The 21,495-nt window shown below is 36.4% G+C and overlaps 1 protein-coding gene across 1 annotated transcript in view; it reads right to left on the bottom strand.

The window, feature by feature from the left end:
• Positions 1-21,495, bottom strand: part of LOC106872963 (CCR4-NOT transcription complex subunit 11) — a 35,998-nt gene that overhangs the window by 7,765 nt on the left and 6,738 nt on the right. The window contains exons 3-11 of the mRNA XM_014920151.3: positions 19,699-19,833; positions 19,395-19,511; positions 17,724-17,777; positions 14,877-14,992; positions 13,615-13,768; positions 11,726-11,932; positions 9,184-9,263; positions 7,736-7,805; positions 2,787-2,942 (exon numbers count right to left, since the gene is read on the bottom strand). Coding sequence (XP_014775637.1) covers positions 2,787-2,942; positions 7,736-7,805; positions 9,184-9,263; positions 11,726-11,932; positions 13,615-13,768; positions 14,877-14,992; positions 17,724-17,777; positions 19,395-19,511; positions 19,699-19,833 — 1,089 coding nt within the window. The remainder of the gene's footprint in view (positions 1-2,786; positions 2,943-7,735; positions 7,806-9,183; positions 9,264-11,725; positions 11,933-13,614; positions 13,769-14,876; positions 14,993-17,723; positions 17,778-19,394; positions 19,512-19,698; positions 19,834-21,495) is intronic.

Genomic DNA, 21,495 nt, shown 5'->3' on the forward strand with positions numbered 1-21,495 from the left:
ATGTAATTTATGCACGTTCACAAATTAGCACACATGTCGCTCAAATTTTAGGAAGACATTTATCACGACCCTAGCTGTATTTTCATTAAATTATTTTCCCCCGAGGCACCAGTGAATAGCAATAAAAATAATTTTGAACCATAACTTCTAACAATTTTCAAGTCGGAGAAATCCACCATTATTTGCAAACATGAGTTAAGTTCCCTTCTAGCGATGCGTTACTGTTATCTATCGCTCTCAGATTTTTAAAATTTCGTCTTTTTAGTGAGTGATTGACAGACAAAAGAGACAGAAGGGGTTGTTATGTATGTATGCATGTATGTGTGAATGCCTTCAGTCACACACACACACACACACGAACATGTATGCGTACAAAAAACATGTATGCAATAGGTGTACGTATGTATGTGTTACCCGTATATATGTATATATACATATATATATATAATCATCATCATCATCATCATTGCTTAACGTCCGCTTTCCATGCTAGCATGGGTTGGACGATTTGACTGAGGACTGGTGAAACCGGATGGCAACACCAGGCTCCAATCTAATTTGGCAGAGTTTCTACAGCTGGATGCCCTTCCTAACGCCAACCACTCAAGAGTGTAGTGGGTGCTTTTACGTGTCACCCACACGAAAACGGCCACGCTCGAAATGGTGTCTTTTATGTGCCACCCGCACAAGCCAGTCCAGGGGCACTGGCAATGATCTCGCTCGAAAATCCTACGGGAGCCAGTCATACACAATATAAATGATATTCTCCGTTTCTCCACAACTAATTTCCAAATTAGCTGAATCCGTTGCTCTATTCATTGCGACATATAGCTGGTCACGTGTGAACATGGGAGAGAGCAGAAGTTACCAGATGATGGGGGTGGTGTTTTCAAAGGGCTGGCATATGCAACCTGATCACCTATGCCAATCAAACTCCCAACCCATGCACTCCCGTTGCGACGCTGATTCTGCAGAACTGGGCTGGGTGTGAAAACAAACTTTAAAGTATAAATATAGAGGTTTTTGAATCAGCAACGTTGTGTTTGGTCAAGTCCTATTTGGGGTTAAAAATCAATAAACTGATTCCTTATGGGGTTTTCCATTTAATCAGGATAAAAAAAATCGATAAACCGATTCCTTATAGGACTTCCCACTAAAATTGGCTACACTCCATTTTCAACCATAAATTTTACCAATTTTGATGTATTTTGTTCAAACTTGATACCAGCATTAACTTAGGACTCATGCCAGCATTACTTTGAATGCTTTAAGTTCCCTAAAAACGAAGAAAAAAGAAAAAAAACAACAACACTCAATGAGTGGAAAAAAATCGATAAACTGATTCCTTATGGGATTTCCCAATCAAATTGTCTGCAACTCATTTTCAGCCAAAATTTTACCAATTTCAACGGATTTCACTCAAATTTGATGTCGATGTTACTTAGTTTGGTTGGTTTGAAATAAAGAGCTTGATTAGCTTAATAACCCTAACTTAATCCTGAGCAAAGCCAGGCTATACTGCTAGTATATATATACACACACACACATGCCTCCTGTCTTCCACAACAGAAGTGTTGAGGCTGCATCCTCTGGTGAAGAGGGTTGAACTGCAAGAGTCCTGTGCCAGTGCCACGTAAGAAGCACTTGTGCCAGTGCCAAGTAAGAAGCACTCATGTTGGTGCTACATAGAAGTGCTCATGCCAGTGGAATGTTAAAAGCACCCAGCAAACACTGTAAAATGGTTGTTGTTAAGAAGGGCATCCAGCCATAGAAACCAAGCCAAATCAGACTGAAATCTAGTGCAGCTTCCCAACTCTGGTTAAACTGTCTAACCCATATCAGCATGGAAAACGGACATTAAAGGATGATTATGATGATGATGCTACAGCTTCTTAAGCATTACCCTTGAGTTAAGGTGTGTTTTCCCATGAGTGTTTTATTGTATGCATGTGTGTGTGTGTGTGTGTGTGTGTGTATATATATATATATATATATATATTTGTTTTGGAATAAATCACACAGTGCATGTGTTTTTATTGGCTAAACTGGCAATATGACCATCCCCAAGTACAACAACATATATATATATATACTCTTCTACTCTTTTACTTGTTTCAGTCTTTTGACTGTGGCCATACTGGAGCACCGCCTTTAGTCGAGCAAATCGACCCCAGGACTTATTTTTTGGAAGCTTAGTACTTATTCTATCGGTCTCTTTTGCCAAACCGTTAAGTTAAGGGGACATACACACACCAGCATCGGTTGTCAAGCGATGTTGGGGGGACAAACACAGACATACATATATATATATACATATATACGACAGGCTTCTTTCAGTTTCCGTCTACCAAATCCACTCACAAGGCTTTGGTTGGCCCGAAGCTATAGTAGAAGACACTTGCCCAAGATGCCACGCAGTGGGACTGAACCTGGGACCATGTGGTTGGTAAGCAAGCTACTTAGCACACAGCCACTCCTACGCCTATATATATATATATATATATACACATATATATACATATATATATTTGTGTGTGTGTGTTCATGTCTTGACATTATTTCATACAGTTGTAAACTAGTGTCACTGTTGTACATTGTCATTTGATTCTAATCTTCTGTGGAATCATGACCAGCCAAACAATACCTTGCTAAGACACTGCAGAGGGTTGGTGACAAGAAGCGCATTCTGCCATAGAACATCTATTTCAATGAGTTTCGTCTGACTCTTACAAGCTTGGAAAAGTGAACATTAAAACAAAGAAATCAAAATGTAATACTATAATTACCTTTACATCAATGATCTTGTTGCGAATTAGAGACTGGAGGAAAACACAGACCAACCGAACTAGCCGGTTTTGCATGTAACGATCAGTGATGTTTTCACAGGTTGTGATACAATTTGAAATGTAAAGATGAATGAACTCCGAAGGAAGTTCTACAGCCTGAAATAAGTTAAAAAAAACATGAGTGGTAGAGTGGGGAAAAGGAAGAAGTAAAAGGAATGCTTCAATGTTTGTTTTCTCAACGCTAATAGAATCTGGCTTGGTCAGTAAAAAATGATCTGCATCAGTTTTTATTGATGATACCTTTCTAAATTTTCTGGTTTTATTATTTACTTCAACAATAGTGTTTTTTGGCCAGATTCTACCTTAGACGGCCTGCTATCATATTTTTTAACAATGCAATAAATATCCATCCTCTTGGTATATTCTATGCAAGTCTTCTTTTATGACTTTCAAGCAATATACAAACCGTTTCCTCACTTGTACTCATCCTGCAAGACGATATTATCATCTATTTTTACAAGCAAGTTTACATGTTTTTTTTCTAGTGTATCACCTGATATATTAGCTCTAAATTCCACATGGATCAGCTATTATTTCCACAGGAATCACTTGTTATTTCCACACAGATCAGTTATTACTTCCAAAGGGATCAGCTATTATTTTCAGTGCTCATCTATGGAATAAATCACTCAATTTACTCTTAACAATTATTTTCTCAACAGACATCTGCATTTTCACAAATATTCCCTAACAAGAGACTAGGATTAATTACACCAAAGTTTTTAGCCATTGCTGAGTTTGTAAATCAAATAAATTTATTAGCTACATAAGACAGGCATAAATGTCTGTCATATTTATTCAATTTCACATGGACAGTAAATGAGGAAGTGACTGGATGACAGTTTTGACCATTCATACAATTTCATCAGCAATTACATGACATTTTACTGCCACAGCAAAACTGTTTTTATAGCTACTGTTGTTACTTTGCCTATAACTAAATCAGTTAGACAGATTTGTATTATCTGGTATATTTTCAGTTGTTCTATTACACAAATTATTGACATACCAGCAGTGTGTATTTTTCATACTAAAATTTACTATGGTATATACCCAGAGATTTTTAGCAGTAACTGTGTTCATAAATTAAATAAATTTACTAGAAATATGAGATAAATGTAAAATACATTATATACATGTTAAAATGTATTTAACATTGCTGTATTAAAGTTTCAGGGTAAAACCCAAATTTGGTGATGGCACATGCCTAGCAATTCAATTATTGATGTTTTGAGTACAGCTAGAAATCTTTTTTTGAAAAATGTAAGTAATATCTAATAGCAGTCTGACAATCACACACACACACACACACATATATATATATATATATATATCATCATCATCATCGTTTAACGTCCGCTTTCCATGCTAGCATGGGTTGGACGATCTGACTGAAGACTGGTGAAACCGGATGGCAACACCAGGCTCCAATCTAATTTGGCAGAGTTTCTACAGCTGGATGCCCTTCCTAACGCCAACCACTCAGAGAGTGTAGTGGGTGCTTTTACGTGTCACCCGCACGAAAACAGCCACGCTCGAAATGGTGTCTTTGACGTGCCACCCGCACAAGCCAGTCCAGGGGCACTGGCAACGATCTCACTCGAAAATCCTACGGGAGCCAGTCAGGCGGTACTGGCAACGGCCACGCTCAAAATGGTGCATCTCATGTGCCACCCGCACAAGAGCCAGTCCAGGGTCACTGGCAACGATCTTACTTGGCTTGCCGGGTCTTCTCACGCACAGCACATTTCCAAAGGTCTCGGTATATATATATATGCATGTGTGTGTTACATTGATCTATATTTAATACCATCTCAAAATATGTCTCTCTATCAATTATATGCGACTAAATATATTGATACTATAACTAAAGAACAAACATAAAACTACTGCAAACTATCAACAGTGGTCTGACAATAGGTACAACTGCAACCAAAATTACACATGTCTAGTTCTTTGACCACTGTAGTGTTTTAATTCCATATACCTATACAGCATGGTTAAATGTATTTTAAAATATGGAATTTATCAAGATTTTAAGAACTTTATGGTTTTCTTCCATTTAGCAAAAACTTGTATAGCTAGAAAATTTTTTTGTAAGGATTAAAGTTATGAATTGAAAAAAAAAGGTATTATACACATCTAATCTATTCTCATGAATCTTACTTTTTTTCACTTCAAAATTATCAGTGAAATATAATTAGAAGGTCACGGGTGTTAACTGCATCCACCACTTCAAGGAATGATGACTTTGTCTGACACTAGCCCCAGACTCAGCTGCTCTGGCTGACAATACCTCATACAAACTTCTCTCTATAATTCCAGTCCTCAGCTTCCCATGCAAAACAAACGTTAAAGAAGAAACCTTTTCAATCCAAAGTGAAGCCCCTAAGGTGGTCTGGTGTTTAACTCAAAGCTGTTCTGGCAACTCTTGCAGCCAAACAGGTTCCTAAATGTGTTGCTCTACACTTGATTGGATCACACCAATGAGGTTGAGATGGGTATTCTGGTATCAGGGTAAGCCAGGTTTTCAAACATTCAATCTATTCTTGTGTTCTAGAGATGTCACTTCAGTGCCACTGTGACTGCCCCTCCCATTTTGGGTAGCTCCAACTGTAATTGTAGATCTCTTAAGTAATTGAAGAGCTATAGAAAGATTGATAAGGTCTCTAGCTATGTAGTCTTGTGCTTGCTAAGAATATCAGATGTAGATGACTTGTGGAAGTAATTAAATCCTAACTAAGGATTTTTTAGAAGCAAAGTTAGGGTTGGCAGCAAACAAAGTGAGGAATTTAGAGTATAAAGCGCTGTCTCTTTTACTCATTATAATTGATGAGGTGATAACACAAGAGTTTAGGACTAGACATATTTGGAAACTTTATATGCTGAATATCTGTTTCTTATTTCAGAATATTTTGAACACCAGCAGAAAATATTTCAAACTTGTGTCTAAGGCCTAAAGGTCAACAGCATAAAGGCTGAAGTATTAATTAGTAATAGCTGAAACTAAGCAATGAGTACAGCAACCAATTTAGTGTACAGGTAGGAGGGCTCAGTTCTTAGTACCGCCTTATGCATCCAGTACTTGCATCTCACAACCCGGCCATAACAGAGGAATTTAAGATTGGTTGCCTTAGGGAAGTTCTATATGATGACCTCATTCTTACAGCAGAAACTGGAGTAGAATCATAAAAGAAATTCCAGGTGTGGTAGCAAAACCTGAAATCAAATGGCCTTTAAGTTAACATACCAAAGACCAAAGTTCTAGTAAGCAGGAAATAGACATGACTCAATTCTATTCAAGGAATTGGTCCTGTTTGACATATAGGAAAGGTGTAAGTAGAAATTCCATATGATGTGCCCAGTGCAAGCTATGGACACACAAGAAGTGCAGTAGATTTACAGGAAGGTTAACAGAAAAAGTAGACTTAGTATGTGGCAAATGTGAGAGTGCAATAAATACTAAGAACAAGGGAAACAGATTTTCTTGAATATCCAGGAGGATCCATAGAGATAGTAGACAGATTCTGTTACTTAGGTGACCTAACTAGCCATGTAGGAGGATATTCTGAAAGTATAGTCGCTAGAATAAGAATAGGATAAAGAAAGTTTAAAGAGCAACCTCTGTTGGTAACAAAAAGTCTGTCACTCTGTGAACGACAGTGTATGATGCTTGTGTATGAACAGCAATGTGAGATGCAAGCACTGAATGCAGAGGCCAGGTGAAAACTAGTAAAAAGAATAAGGCTAGTATGCTCTATTGGATGTGCAATGTCAATGTGCATATACAAAAAAGTACAAGTGTGTTGAGAGAGAAATTGGGCAAAAGAGGAATTACAATTAGTGTGAGAGAAAGAGAATGGAGTGGATACAGGCAGGAGGAAAAAGACTGAGCGAAAGACTAAGGAAGATGTAGCACAGTACGTTCCAGGATGACATGACAGAGATGGGAGTCAGCCTGAGTGGAGCTAAGAGGAAAGCGGGCAATCAAGATGTTTGGAGAAGGCTCATTGCCCATTGTGCTGAAAGCACTGGAGATGCTAAGTACTATGAGGGTAAGAGAAAAAACTGTACTGATAAAATCAATTGATATATATTGACAGATGTCCGTAAAGTGCTGAGCTTTACAGATCTCCAATTGGTACAAAATCAATTCAAGTAGTGACTTGCAATACTGCACACCATATCACAATGCTACTGAAAAAAGTGGATGTTAATGGTGATGAGATTAAAAATTGTAATTGTGAACCACTAATAGAAGGACCATGAATCCTAAATTCAGAAAATTTACAGGGCACCAGTGTTCAAATTTTAATCTTACACAAAGAAAAATGGTTTTTATTATTACAATCACAAGAGAAAGGATGGCAGCAGAACCAACTGAACATCAGATTAAATATCTGAGTTCAAATTCCACTTGGGTTGACTTACATCCTTCCAGAGTTTATATAATAGGTACCAGGGAAATACTGAGTGGGTTGGTGCAATTGACTAAATTCCTCTTCAAAAATGTGTGGTCTTATGTGCATGTGAGAAACCACTGTTATATTTGTTATTTATTTTCTCAGTAACTATTCCCTTATACTAATAATATACATTTTTATCAAACTAATCTGTAAACAATAACCTTTTTTTATGAACTTACCCATGATTATGATGCAAGTCAAAGTTAATTACTTTCCACATGGTCCTATTCCAAGCTCTCCTTCATTGCCTATGCTCACTTATTTTAAAACAAAGTCAACAAATATTAAGTGTGTCCAAGCTGAACTATTATACAATTTCTTTTTAATCTATTGACTGTATATGTTTTGTATAGCTGACATGTAAATTGTTAAAAAATTAAATGAAATTATGAAAGAGTTAAATAACAAAACAGTGATACTTACTGATGTTAATCTGTTTACAACTTCCATAGAATGAAGAGACATTTCCATGCTTACAAGGACAGAAAAATACCTAAAATTAAAAAAATACAACACACAATAAAATTATAATTCCATTAAAATATGAATAGAAGACCTCAAGAATAAAAGTTACCATGAAGTATTGGTACATAAACTTGTTTATTAATTCATCCCAATTCATTGTTGTTACTTGTGAAAAAAAAAAGTACTGGGGGTCAATTTATTCAACTAAAACCTTAAAGGCAAGGACCCAACATGGCCACAGTCCAATGACTGAAACAAGTAAAAGATATGTAGTCAAAGAAAATATTTTATAACAATTTAGATTTTCTGCTCACTGACCAATGATGAGAAATGATATTAAAAATTCAGTGTTGTACCCCTACGAAATGTAGGTTGAAAAAAGAAAATGGTTACAAACAATGAAGAAAGATGGGAGTGAATTTTATTAAATATTTAGCATAAATTAAGAAACAAATTGAGTTGAAATTCTATTCAAAATACTTAATGTTGTTTACATGAGAGAAACATAACATAATCAAAGGTGAATAAATAAATATGTCAGTCATACACAGACAGATCCATCTAAAGACATAAGGGATTACTTAAGTAAAGTATTCAACTGGTCAGTCAAAACAGACACTGGAGCTCAATGTAGTCTCTGACCTATCAAACCATCCAACTCGTGCCAGTATAGAATATGAATGCTAAATGAGGATGATGATGAAGGTCAACATTTATTTAAATGCGTCTACAGTTGCTATGGTTAGAATTATCACCAGATTAAACCATCCAATAACAAAGTACTATTAAATGTGCTGATATTAGGTTCACAATACAGTATTCTAATTTATATTATTGTATTATTATGGGATAAAGGATTGAAGGCTGATCTCAAAATGCTGAGCCTTATGAAGGAGATGACAGAGGACTGAGGTGTGGTGCCTTGCTGTACTTCAGATCTGCGCACCACAAGAGAGTTGAGATCCTAAAACCAAGGTGCCATGTAAAAAAGCACTAGTGATGGTGCCATGTAAAAGGCACCCAGTACACTCTGTAAAGTTGACATTAGGAAGAGCATCCAGCTGTAGGAACCAAGCCAAAACAGAATATGGAACCTGGTATGGAACCTGGTGTGGTCCTTGGCCTTGCCAGTTCTTATCAAGCCATCCAACCCATGCCAACATGAAAACAGACATCAAATGTTGATGATGATTGATGACAATTGTATTATTACATGTTATATTACTGTTTTATCATTATGCTATTCTTATCAAAAGATGAGCATTATTACTATTATAGCTTTTATTTTTCATTGTCTCCACATTTCCAGCTATTTATTATTGCATTTCTACACAATCACAAATTAAAGAAAATTAAATTTTGGAAGAACAAAAATTAATTTTGTAGTTAAATTACAATAAACTTACTCAGTAATTTGATTTGATTCCATTAGTTTAAGTAGGACTTCAATGGCCACTATTGGGTTGTTTTCCACCAGATCTGGAAGCTGAAACAAGAGCCAGAATATAAAAATAGAATTTTGAAAGATCACAGAAAAACTACTCTGTCAAATGTAATGCTTATTCATTCATATTGTTTTGAATTAGTCATGCATTATCTCAGTTTTGAGATTTTAATGAGATTATATATTTTTAGAATGACATTGTAGGGTAGGTGTGAGAAACCAGATCTGACTGGTTTGTAGATAGAACAGGTAGAATAATCAGGCCATATATTGCCAGTTTAAATGCTAAGAGGTGGAAGCACCACTACCACCCGCGATATTATCAGCAACCTCTACAGTCATTAAGTAACAGGAATATAAATAGTTTGATATCATTATATCCTGCCTCAGTCAGCTTAGTTTTTTTTCTCTTTCTAGTAGGCATAAGGTATCAGTCAAATACTGTGGTGGATTTACTCAACTATAGACTTTCAGTAGCATTCTCCTAATCTTTGCTTGATTATAAAGTTGTTACTCCATAGAATTTCTTTACAATACAGTAATCCACATATATACAATGATTATGTCCAAAGCGATTACATCATTGGGTAAATATACAGGGGCTGGACAAAATAATGGAAACACCTTAAAATTTCAAACAAATTTATTTTAATATGGGGTAGGACCGTTTTTGGCAGTAATTACAGCTTGAATTCTATAGGTATGGACTTGTACAAAGTTTGAATTGTTTCCAAAGGAATTTTTGTCCATTCTTCAGCTAAAACAGTCTCCAGTTCTTGTAGTGGTGATGGTGGAGGATATCGACTCCTTACTTGTTTTTCTAAAATGCACCACAAATATTCAATAATACTAAGATCTGGGGACTGTGGTGGCCAGATAAGATGTTCAACTTCACTAGAATGTTCCTCGTGCCATTCAGTAACAACTTTAGCTGTGTGAATTGGTGCATTATCATCCTGAAAGATTGCGTTTCCCTCGGAAAAAGTTCCACAACCATAGGATGAATTTGATCAGATAAAATGCTTATAGTTCTGCTATGAAGGGAAACCATTGGGCAGGAGGATTTCCAAGATATAGCCACCCCACCCCCAGATCATCACAGATCCTCCTCCATGTTTAACAGTTGGAAGAAGGCAGTCAGGGTCAAATGCTTCTTTTGGCTGTCTTCACACGTATACTTGGCCGGTGGTCGGAAATAGGGTAAAGAATGTCTTAATTGCTGAGTCACTACCAGAACTAGAGGAGAAGATTCAAGTGTGGACACATAAGAGGTGCAACAATATCAAAGGAAGACAAACTGGGAAGATAGTTTTTGTATGTGGCAAATGCTCAGGTGCTATAAACACTGAAAATGTGCAGAGAACAGCTTCTATCACATTCCAGGGAGAAAAATTACGTGCTGCTGGCACATAAAAAGCACCATTCGAGTGTGATTGTTGCTAGCATCGCCTTACTGGCACATGTGTCGGTGGCACGTGAAAAACAACATTTGAGTATGGTCATTGCTAGTGCTGCCGGACTGGCACCCATGCAGGTGGCACGTAAAAAACACCTTTTGTGTGTGGTCGTTGCCAGTACCGTCTGACTGGCTCGCATGCTGGTACCATGTAAAAGCACCCACTACACTCTCAGAGTGGTTGGTGTTAGGAAGAGCATCTAGCTGTAGAAACTTTGTCAGATCAGATTGAGCGTGGTGCAGCCTCTGGCTCACCAGTCCTCAGTCAAACTCTCCAACCCATGCCAGCATGGAAAGCAGATGTTAAACGACGACGACGATGTCCAAAAAAATAACATTCTTCCACCGCTCTAGGGACCAATTCTGTAGGTTCTTATTGCACTCTAAACGCTTTGCAATGTTTGTTTTTGAAAGTAGTGGTTTTCTAATTGCAGCCCTCCCATGAAATCTGGCTTTGTGCAGCTCCCGGTGAACAGTTCTTGTCGAAATTGAGTTCTCAAGGTGGTCATTAAACTCTGAAGTAATTTTGGGAGCTGTACTTTTGTGATCCTTTCTAACAATTCACATAAGAGTACGACGGTCCCTATCTGAAAGCTTTGGTTTTCTTCCAGAGTTTTGTTTCGATGAGGGTTTTTCCCTCTTTCTCAAAGGCTGTCATTACTTTTGAGACAGTACTTCTTGATACACCAAACATTTTGGCTGTTTTTGTTACTCTAGCGCCTGCCATATGAGCACCAATAATTTGACCACTTTGAAAGTCCGATAGATCTGTCATTTTAATGAATTTTCATTACCTTTTTCTGATGATATCTGAAAAGAAACAGCAATTCTAGCAAAACATATTAAGCAACACTAATAATAAATAAAAAAAACATAAAAATAAACAAGCTTTTGATGGTTTTATAGATATTTCAAAATTATGATGCTATGATGTGAGGTGTTTCCATTATTTTGTCCAACCCCTGTATGTATATGACAAGGATGTCCCATCAAGTAAGCTGGTGGTAAATGTGGAATTATAGATTTCCCTCAAAACTACATCACATACCTTAGTTGGAGTCAAACCAATGTGGTAAACTAACTTAGGGTCCTTTTCTAATTCATCCATTAATTGCTGCTGTTGCTGTAAAGTTAAAGAACTTTTCAGTGCCAAGCTCATGAGGCATCGTACTTCAGTTCCAGCTGTACTACTTGAACACATTGTTGTATCCCAGGCAGGAGTATAGTCAGCTTCAAAAGGATTCATCCAGACAAGCTTAAAAACAAAAATAAACCAACAAACTTAAGATACAAGGGAGCAGCTTAATTATTCAAAGGTGCAAAACGAGAAGGCAAAAACCAATTCATTAAATACTTCTAAGTTCTGTAACTATACACATTATGAACAATTGTAACAATATAACCTATTGCCAGTGAGGCAACCAATCTAAGATTATATTTAACACTCATAACCTCTAATATAAAAAACAATTTAGCTATAGATCTTTATAGATTTTCTAATGAATTAAAGTAAAGGAGAAAATGACTATACTTATAATAGAAGAGGCTGGAGACAATTATTTAAAGAAATCTTGGTTTTGATGTAATTGTAGATATTATTAACTGCTGAGGTATTAGAAAGAGTAATAAATACTGGTGTATTATATATATTCTCACCTTGGATTTCATGTTTGATTAGAAATGTTTACATATTTTTTTTAATAATTTTTGTTTTTGATCTGAAGGCCTTATCAGAACTAGAGGTGAAAAGAATTGATGTTCAGTTTGAATTCCCGCAGGTTATTACTATTAGGTAATACATGTACAAGTAGTGAGTTTCGGACGACTGAAGACTTAGATGTTAAGGATAGGAAAGTGCTTTTTTTTTCTTTTACTGATTAGTCAGAAAGGAAGAGCAGTACCCATGACCCTTCACAAGGCTCCACCACAACTAAAACTGATTTCAAATGATTGCAACAGAATGAACTTTGATAAAGTCATCCAAGGACCAGTGGTGGCATTAAACTGGGTAATGGATTAAGTTTACTACCCAAGCAGGCCATGGTGGGATTTGAAAACAGAACAAATATGCAAGACATCTTGTTCAACACCCTCATGATACTACCAATCCCCCACCCTGAACTTTATTTACCAATCTTGGGATGACAAAAGGTAAAGCTAACTTCTGTGGGACTTGAACTCAGAGAGCAAGAAGCTGGCATAACTCCCACAAGGCATTTCATTTGATGCTCTAACAACTCTACTGATTTACTGCTGATGCAGGATTGGGGCGGGGTCAAGATAAAATAGGAATTAAATGAAGAGAGACAAAATTAAATAATAACACTAAGGTAACAATTATCAATAGCTGCTGATGTTATTTAACCCAAGTTTAGCCGAGATTTAGTAAACCTACAATCAAAGGCATTCTAGCCATGACCATCCAATTTTTTTTCTCCAGCATATCTAGAATTACATTATTCAATTATCCTTCTTTCTTAAAATGGAAGGCTGTGATTTGAAAGAAATTTGGTTGCTATTTCTTATAGACCATGCATCCATGAGATTTCAGGCCCTGAATGCTTGCAACAGGTATCAGCTGGTGGTGTTACAAATTGGGAATTGGATTAAGTTTTCTCTACAATAGCAGTAATTGCTTCACCCCCACCTTTTGATTGGTTTCCATACAGTTTCTATCTGTCAAATTTCATTCACAAAGTACTGGTTTGATCCAAGGCTATAACTGAAGGCACTTACTGAAAGTGTTGCAAACCTGAAGCCAGCTTGAAGTGAACTCTTTAACCACAGCTATGCCTACACTCATATTGGGATAGGGACTCACATGCTAGGACCTAATCGACTTGTTATTCTATAAAGTAATAATTCTTCTCGCTGAATTAGATGACATGATATTTAAACTACCAATGAAAGAAATACAGTAACCGTAAACAACCTCACCTCATCTTCAGCAATATGCAATGGTGGTGCAAGTCTGATAAATTCTGGTCTCATACAATTCTCTACAGGTGGGTTGGGACCTGTTAGCAAGGCTTCAATTGTTTGCCTTTGAACATCTTGATTTACTAAGCCAGGTTTTCCAAATTGTTCAAAACTAATGTAAAAAAAATATTTAGAAAACATAAACAAACAGAATATTATACAAGCAACCACTACCACCACCACCTTGTGTATATGGTAACCTCAGACTGTTGGATTTGTAAAGACTGACCCCTAATTTCTGGAAACAGTCTGTAATTTTGCTCTTATAGAAGACGGTTGAATAAATTTTTGGTGTTTTAACTGAAATCATAGTTAGCAATCTCAGAAACTATAATCAAGATATACATATACATACACATACACACACACACACATATGCATATATATCTATACCTATATATATGTATACCTACACATGTACAGGGTGTTTGGGCTAAATTTGACAATTTTTTACGTCTCCTTTTTTTTTTAAGAACAGTCAAATGCATTGGGGAGCATAAAGATTAAAGTTGCAGTTGAGAAAAAGCTAGGTGACACAGAGGAGTGGAAACCATCTGTATATTGGGAAAGAGTTATCTGCATCATGATGGCTTGCACCAGGTATCAAGTTGCTGACATAATGACTGCTGTTCAATGCTTTGTGAACATTGTAAAGGTTAGAAGACATGACATGGACATTATGGAAATCAAGTTCTCCCACACTATCTGCGGGTGTGTCTTCAGAGGGGATGACATCATGCCACCCTACATCTTTCAACAAGGCCTTAGGCTCAACTGAGATGGCTATGTGAAGCTGTTGGAGACTGTCGTCAAACCCTGGCTGGAGAGGGTTGCTGCTGGAAGGCATACATATATACAGCTTAGACTGTATTGTGAAAAAGGCCATCTACTGACATAGAGTTGCAGTCTTTTCACTTTGCCTTTCAACTACTACCATAGTACCTTCTGTTTCTTAGAGCTGACTGGATTTGTTCCATTTTCATAAAGGAGAGCTCATCTCACTTGTATCTCATCCTTTTTTTTCATCCATATAGTGACTACATACTACTGTTTACATATCTGCTCACTGCAACACTAGGTCATGGACATAGCGTTTCCATTTACTGCCTCCTCTTTGAACTAGTACCTTTTGAATACCAATTATTTGCATTGAGTACACAATATCAGATTCCTACCTACACCCTTCTGACATTCTATTTAAAGCAAGAAAATATACTTACCTCGTTGGTTTGCTATCAGGATCTGGAACAATTGATGGCATAGAAGATTTACTGATTGCAGGTAATTCAGACTGTTTTTCAGCCAGAGTAATTTGTAGAGAAGTTATGTCCATTGTCTATAAAGATGGAGGAAATAATTAGCTACAGTTCTAAGTAACTAATTACTGGTATGCATTCTAAAACAAGGTGTACCAGATATTATAAGGTATAAGTGGACGTAAAATAACACATATATGTTGAAGTTATGGTTTGAAATGAACCTGCCGTGTGTAGTTGGTGAACAATGAGTGTAAGGGAAACTAATGGAAGTATTGTTCACATAAATGTCAAGTAAAAAAAAAATATAGGTCTGCTTGATGTGGGCTGACCAGAGACTAAACAAAGCAGCTTAATCCATGTAAAGGCTAAACGTTTTAATAAACTTTATCAACATTTCACAGCAGAGATGACAGTGATGAGGATAGCATTGCTGACAAAAATAACAACAAATGTTAAGTTCTTAGGCAATGAGAAAGCTTTTATACAGTCACTTGATTCACTAGAAGCAGAAGCCAAGTCTTCCTACCTTCTTAAACACAGGACATATTGGTCAATGTAGTGTTTGATATACAAAAAGACAAGATGGTTACAACTGGAACACCTTTGTTCATAGGTCTGCTTCATCAACATCAACAACAAATATTAGTCATAACTAATGTTGGCTGAGTGGTCAATCGATGCAAGAGGAAATAGGTGTCATTGCTTTAAATAATCAATTTAAACACTTTTGCTCTGAGCCATTACTCAGAGAGAAAGTCTCTATATCATTGCTCAGTCTGAGAGAAGTAACTGCTAAATCTCCTCAAATCTTCCACATCACTTATCATTTTGCAAAAAGGAAGGACACATAGGATTATATATTCCTAAACATCTCTAAAAATGATAGGATGGTCCTGGTTGGAATGCTTTTTATAATAGGTTTCTATTATCATTGCTGGTCAGGAGCCTAACAACAGCCCTTCTGATAGTCATAGTTACTGATACTTCTCTAACAATGCACGAAACCCACAGCTCAACAGTTGAATTATATTTGCATATTAGAGATGATTCTGAAATAATGTGGTAGATTTGAATAAACAATTCAAAGTACTACAACAAGGTTTGTTTCTTGGGCTTTTTTCTAATTGAAATCAATATTTCTAAAAAGTCTACACACAATTTAAACAATGTTCAGTTTCCACTAAAACACATGCTGCCAGAAGCGAGTCATGTTTTAGAGCTCAGTTTCAAAATCTTAGGTAGACCCAGGAAGACATGGGGTGAGATGGTGAAGCATGATCTTTGGATGTTGAGTCTCATGGAGGTGATGAGAAGTGATCAAAAGCTTTGGTAATTTGCTGTGCTTGAGAAGACTCATCAAGCCCAATGAAATTGTAGTTGTGGCCAGTGCTGGTGACACATAAAAGGCACCTGTGCTGGTGACATGTAAAAGGTACCTACTACACTCTTGGAGTGGTCGGCATTAGGGAGGGCATCTAACTGTAGAAATCAAGCTAAAACCAATTGGAGCCTGGTGCAGCTTACCAGTTCCAGTCAAACTGTCTTACTCATGCTAGCATGGAAAACAGATGTTAAATGATGATGATGATGGTGGTGGTAGTAAAGCAAAATGTGTAGCTCCTACTAGCTTTAATGTATACCCACTGCTCTTGTGCAAAATCAGCTATTGCTGAAGGTAGGATATGGAAAGTTAGCTCAAATTTTCCTTTCATAAGGAAGTGCAAGATTTGAATGGTATTATTTCTTGAGGTCACACTGGAGATAGATTTAATGCATATAAGTTCAGGTATATAATCAAAGAGTGTTTTCAGTTAGTTACATGTTAACATTCTTTAACTGGTTGGCTACTAGTTACTTGATCATCAACATTTTACATCTGTTTATCTATGCTGCTACAGGTTGGATGTTTTTTTTTTTGTGGGGGCAATCTTTTATGGTTGAATGTCTTTCCTGTCACCATTTCTTTTAACCTTCCTTAATGACATGCAAGGATACCATATATTTAATCTAAGACTGGAATAATATGGTAAATTAAGTATTGTATGAGGTACTCAGTGAAAGTGGCAGATTATTTTACAATGATGGATGTAGAGGCTTCTTCATTATAAAAATTAAGAACACTTAGGAAGAATATTGGTTTCAGGTTTAGGAATATTGGTTTCAAATTTTAGCACAATGCCAGCAGTTTTGGGAGATTAAATTGACCTCAGTGCTCAACTGGTACTTATTTTCTTGACCCCAAAAGGATGAAAGGCAAAGTCAACCTCGGCAGAATTTGAAATCAGATGGATGATATGCCACTAGGCATCTTGTTAATGATTCTGCTAGTTTGCTGTCTTACATTTAGGAAGACTATTAAAGGGTAAAGACCTCCTTCGGTCATGAACGATCATGGGATTGCACCTAGAAAGTTCCCCTCCGAAGCACAAGTCTGGGCAAGGTTATTTATGGAAGATCAGCAGTTGCCCATGCATACCAGTCTCCCTCTCCATACCACCAAAGTTATCCAAGGGAAAGGTAAAGGCTGATACAGCTTGACACCAGTGACATTGCGACTCATTTCTACAGCTGAATGAACTGGAACAACATGAAATAAAGTGTCTTGCTCAAGAACATAACACAAAGGCCAGTCCAGAAATCGAATTTACTACCTCATGATTGTGAGCCTGATGCTCTAACCACTGAACCATGCGTTTTCAGGAAGAATATTAAAAAAAAAAAATGGTTTAGTGAGAGTATTAAATTTTCTTAAAAAATAAACATGACCATGTCAATGTATTTTAGAAACTGCAACAAAATTTTACTAACCTGAGCATTATTGACATCCATTTGAATAACTTGTAAAGGAGTTTTCTTAAACATCTGTAAGAGACATTTAAATAGATATTCTTCTGGAAACAATATTTAACAAAATAAAAAGAACACAAAAACATAAATGCAAATATTAAAATTTGCTTCTTCAAACCTTCATCATAATCATTTAACATGTTATCTATGCTGGCATGGGTTAGATGGTTTTGACAAGCACCATGTCTGTTTTGGTATGGTTTCTACAGCTGGATGCTCTTCCTAATGCCAACCACTTTAGAGTGTGGGTGTCTTTTACACAGCACCAGCACAGGTGCTTTTACATGGCATTGGCACAGGTGTTTTTTACATGGCACCAGCACCTACAAGACTGCAAGATTGGGAACACTCAGCTGAAGAGGGACGCAGGAGACATGCCTGTATGCAAGGACAACTTTAATTTTACTTAGCTTGACGTGTCTTCTCAAGCACAGCAAACAGTCAGGAATTTCGGTCCCTTGTCATCCCTTCTTTGTGGCCTAATGTCTGAAGATCCTTTCTCACCACTTTGTCCCATGTCTTCCTGGGTCTACCTCTTCCACTTGTTCCCTCCACAATTAGAGATAGGGCACCTCATTTATGCATATTGAATTTCTAGTAAAATTTTGAAATTTATAAGCAAGTGACTTATTAGTTGCTTGCAACTGAGCTGTTGGTATTTCATTTGTGCATCCCATAGAGCAGCAGAGTATATTACATCTGTTATCTATTACTGTTGGGCTTCTTGCTCATAAATAAACTCAAACCTAATTTCAGCCACCATGGGCTCTAGGAAAGATACTAACCTCAGACTGTTTGGTTGGCAATAGGGTACATGGCTAAGCAGTTTGTGGTAGAAAAGGCATCCAGCTTTAAGAACTTTTGCTCTAATAATTAGCAAATATCTAAATTTGTAATCTATTCTCTGGTCTTAGTATAAAAAAATACATACTAAACTGAGAAAATAATAATGTTGTTAATAATAATAATAATCATCCTTTAACATCCATTTTCCATGCTGGCATGGGTTGGACAGTTTAACCCAGAGTTAGCAAGCTGGGAAACTGCACCAGGTCCCAGTCTGATTTGGCTTGGTTTCTACAGCTGGATCCCTTCCTAACACTAAACACTTTACAGTGTGTGCTGCTGCTGTGGATTTCAGGGTTTATGACTACAAGACCGCTATAGTGTGTGCAACAACAACAAAACCCATCACCTTTACTTCTATATTTTTGAAGGAAGATACATTAAACTGTTTACTGAAACAGATATGGTTGTTGTTTAATTGCCAACTAAATAAATGCACACACAGTTAATTATTCACTTCTTCGCATCTCAATAGAGAATTGATAAAATTACTTAAAATAATACAGTTAATAATTAATTTCTAATGTACAAGTTTATTTGTTTTAAAGTCTGTAAAACATAGCAATAGTGAAAAAATAATGATTTTATATATTGCCATAAAACTACAAATTATAGCTGAGTGGTAGAGATGAGTGAACTGATGCCAGTATGCATATTGGATATGGTTATGCTGAATGAAAGCATGACCATAAGAACTAGTGGAATTATGGTTTATTGTTCTCTTGTCCAATGTAAGAACACAATCATTGCTGTGACAACAAGTAACATAAATAAATGATATTTTACCTCTTTAACAGGGCTGCTTATGAGCTGGCAAAGGAAATATCGTTCTGAAGCAGAAATTGGAGAGATTGCCCAATGAAGATCATTTTGTCCAACATCTTGGTTTTCAGGTGTTGCTTTCTGGAGAGAATATAAGAGCATAGTATGATCATTATCAAGTACTGGCTATATTCCATGCTGGCATGGGTTGGACCATTATCATTAAGTTAAATATGTATTTAGAAACACAAATGCATAAACTAAATGAAAGCTAACAAAGAACTATTATTGCACTAGAAAAAAAATTGAAAAAAAAAAATTACTTTACCAGAAGATGGACAAATACTGGTGCAAAAGGATTATTAGCTGCTGGCTCATTTCTGTACATTTCATATAAAAGAAATATTGCAGCTAGTTTCTGTGTGGGGTTTGGAAGTAGGTCTCTGTTTTGTAGGAGCAACACCTGAAAATAAAATTTGTTCACATAATGAGAAGTTCTGATGCTCAACCCTAAAACAAATAAAAACAGAATGATAATTTTTAGAACCATTTTAAATGAATATTTTTCTTATTAATAATTTTTTAATTCCAGAAAATTGCCTACAGATAATTCCATTCTCTAATATAATTGAAATATCTTTTCAAATCTGTGTATATATACAAGATGACAGGCAGTAAATAAGCAAGAAATATTTATCTTTTATCTTTTGCTTGTTTCAGTTATTTGACTGACTGTGGTGATGCTGAAGCATCATTTTGAAGGGTTTTTAATCAAACAAATCAACCCCAGGGCCTTTTTTCAAAAGCCTAGAACTTATTCTATTGGTCTCTTTTGCCGAACCGATAAGTTATGGAGACATAAACACACCAACACTGTTTGTCAAGCGGTGATGGGGGAACAAACACAGATATATATATATATACAAAGGGCTTCCTTCAGTTTCTGCCTACCAAATCCACTGACAAGGCTTTGGTCGGCCCAAGGCTGTAGTAGAAGTCACTTGCCCAAGGTGCCATGCAGTGGGACTGAACCTAGAACCATATGGTTGAGAAGCAAGTTTCTTACCACACAGCCACCAGTATATTGTATCTAGTTAATTTACAAATTAGATGTTGTGCACCAGATATTGGATCTCCAAGCAATATCTGTACAAACAGATATTGCTAGATCTTAAATCTACTGGAGTAGAAAGAACAATATTTTTTTAAAGTTCTGGCTAATGAACAATGAGCTCAGATCTCACTTATAAGAATAACACTTAGCTATGTTTGCTTAAGTATTCAAATATAATTAAGATATCATTTCTCCTATTATCATTAGGTGTGTTATTTATCAAAATGAATTTTAATTTCATAGAAAGAAATGAGTTACTTCTTTGTTAAGTAGAAGATACAAGTAAATTTCCCACTATGCAACTCTGTAGATCACATACTGGTTATGTTTCCTATCTTATGTGAAGCAGTTAAAGTTGGAAAATTTTAGAAGTGGACTGGGAACTCATGTTGTAGCCTTGTGTCATCTGATACAACATATAACTACAAACAACTGAAAATTTCTACTGGATTATAAAACTAGAACACTGGCTGTGACAGTTTTCTCTTAGACTATATTCTATATTTAATCATTCAGTGTTTGTTGTTGTAGATGTTGTGTTCCTCAGGTCAGCTCAGTCTAAACATTTTTAAGATAAAAGCATTCTACCTGTGACTATCTCATCATCTTTGAAAATAACAGAGGGGAAATTTAGCTGTTGGCTGCTATTTCTAGCAGGGTGTTGAGTGCAGTATCACAGCTCGGCTGCTCCATTCACTTTGAGATTTAGGTGGCTGCACAGAAATAGATACGGTAGACAAAGTTATATGTGTAAATCTGTGTGTAGGTTTTCTTTTAAATCATTTTGTCTGTGTGATGTGTGTGTTAGTGCCCTGAAATTGTGTACATGCAGGTATGGCTGTGTGGTAAGAAGTTTGCTTCCCAACCATTTGGTTATGGGTTCAGTATCAATGCATAGCATCTTGGACAAGTGTGCTCTATAGCCTCAGGCCAACCAAAGCCTTGTGAGTGAATTTGGTAGATAGAAACTGAAAGATAACCATTGTGTATGTGTGTATACACACATAGGAG

The sequence above is a fragment of the Octopus bimaculoides genome, chromosome 15 (assembly GCF_046866305.1).
Source record: "Octopus bimaculoides isolate indiv1 chromosome 15, ASM4686630v1, whole genome shotgun sequence".
NCBI lineage: Eukaryota > Metazoa > Mollusca > Cephalopoda > Octopoda > Octopodidae > Octopus > Octopus bimaculoides.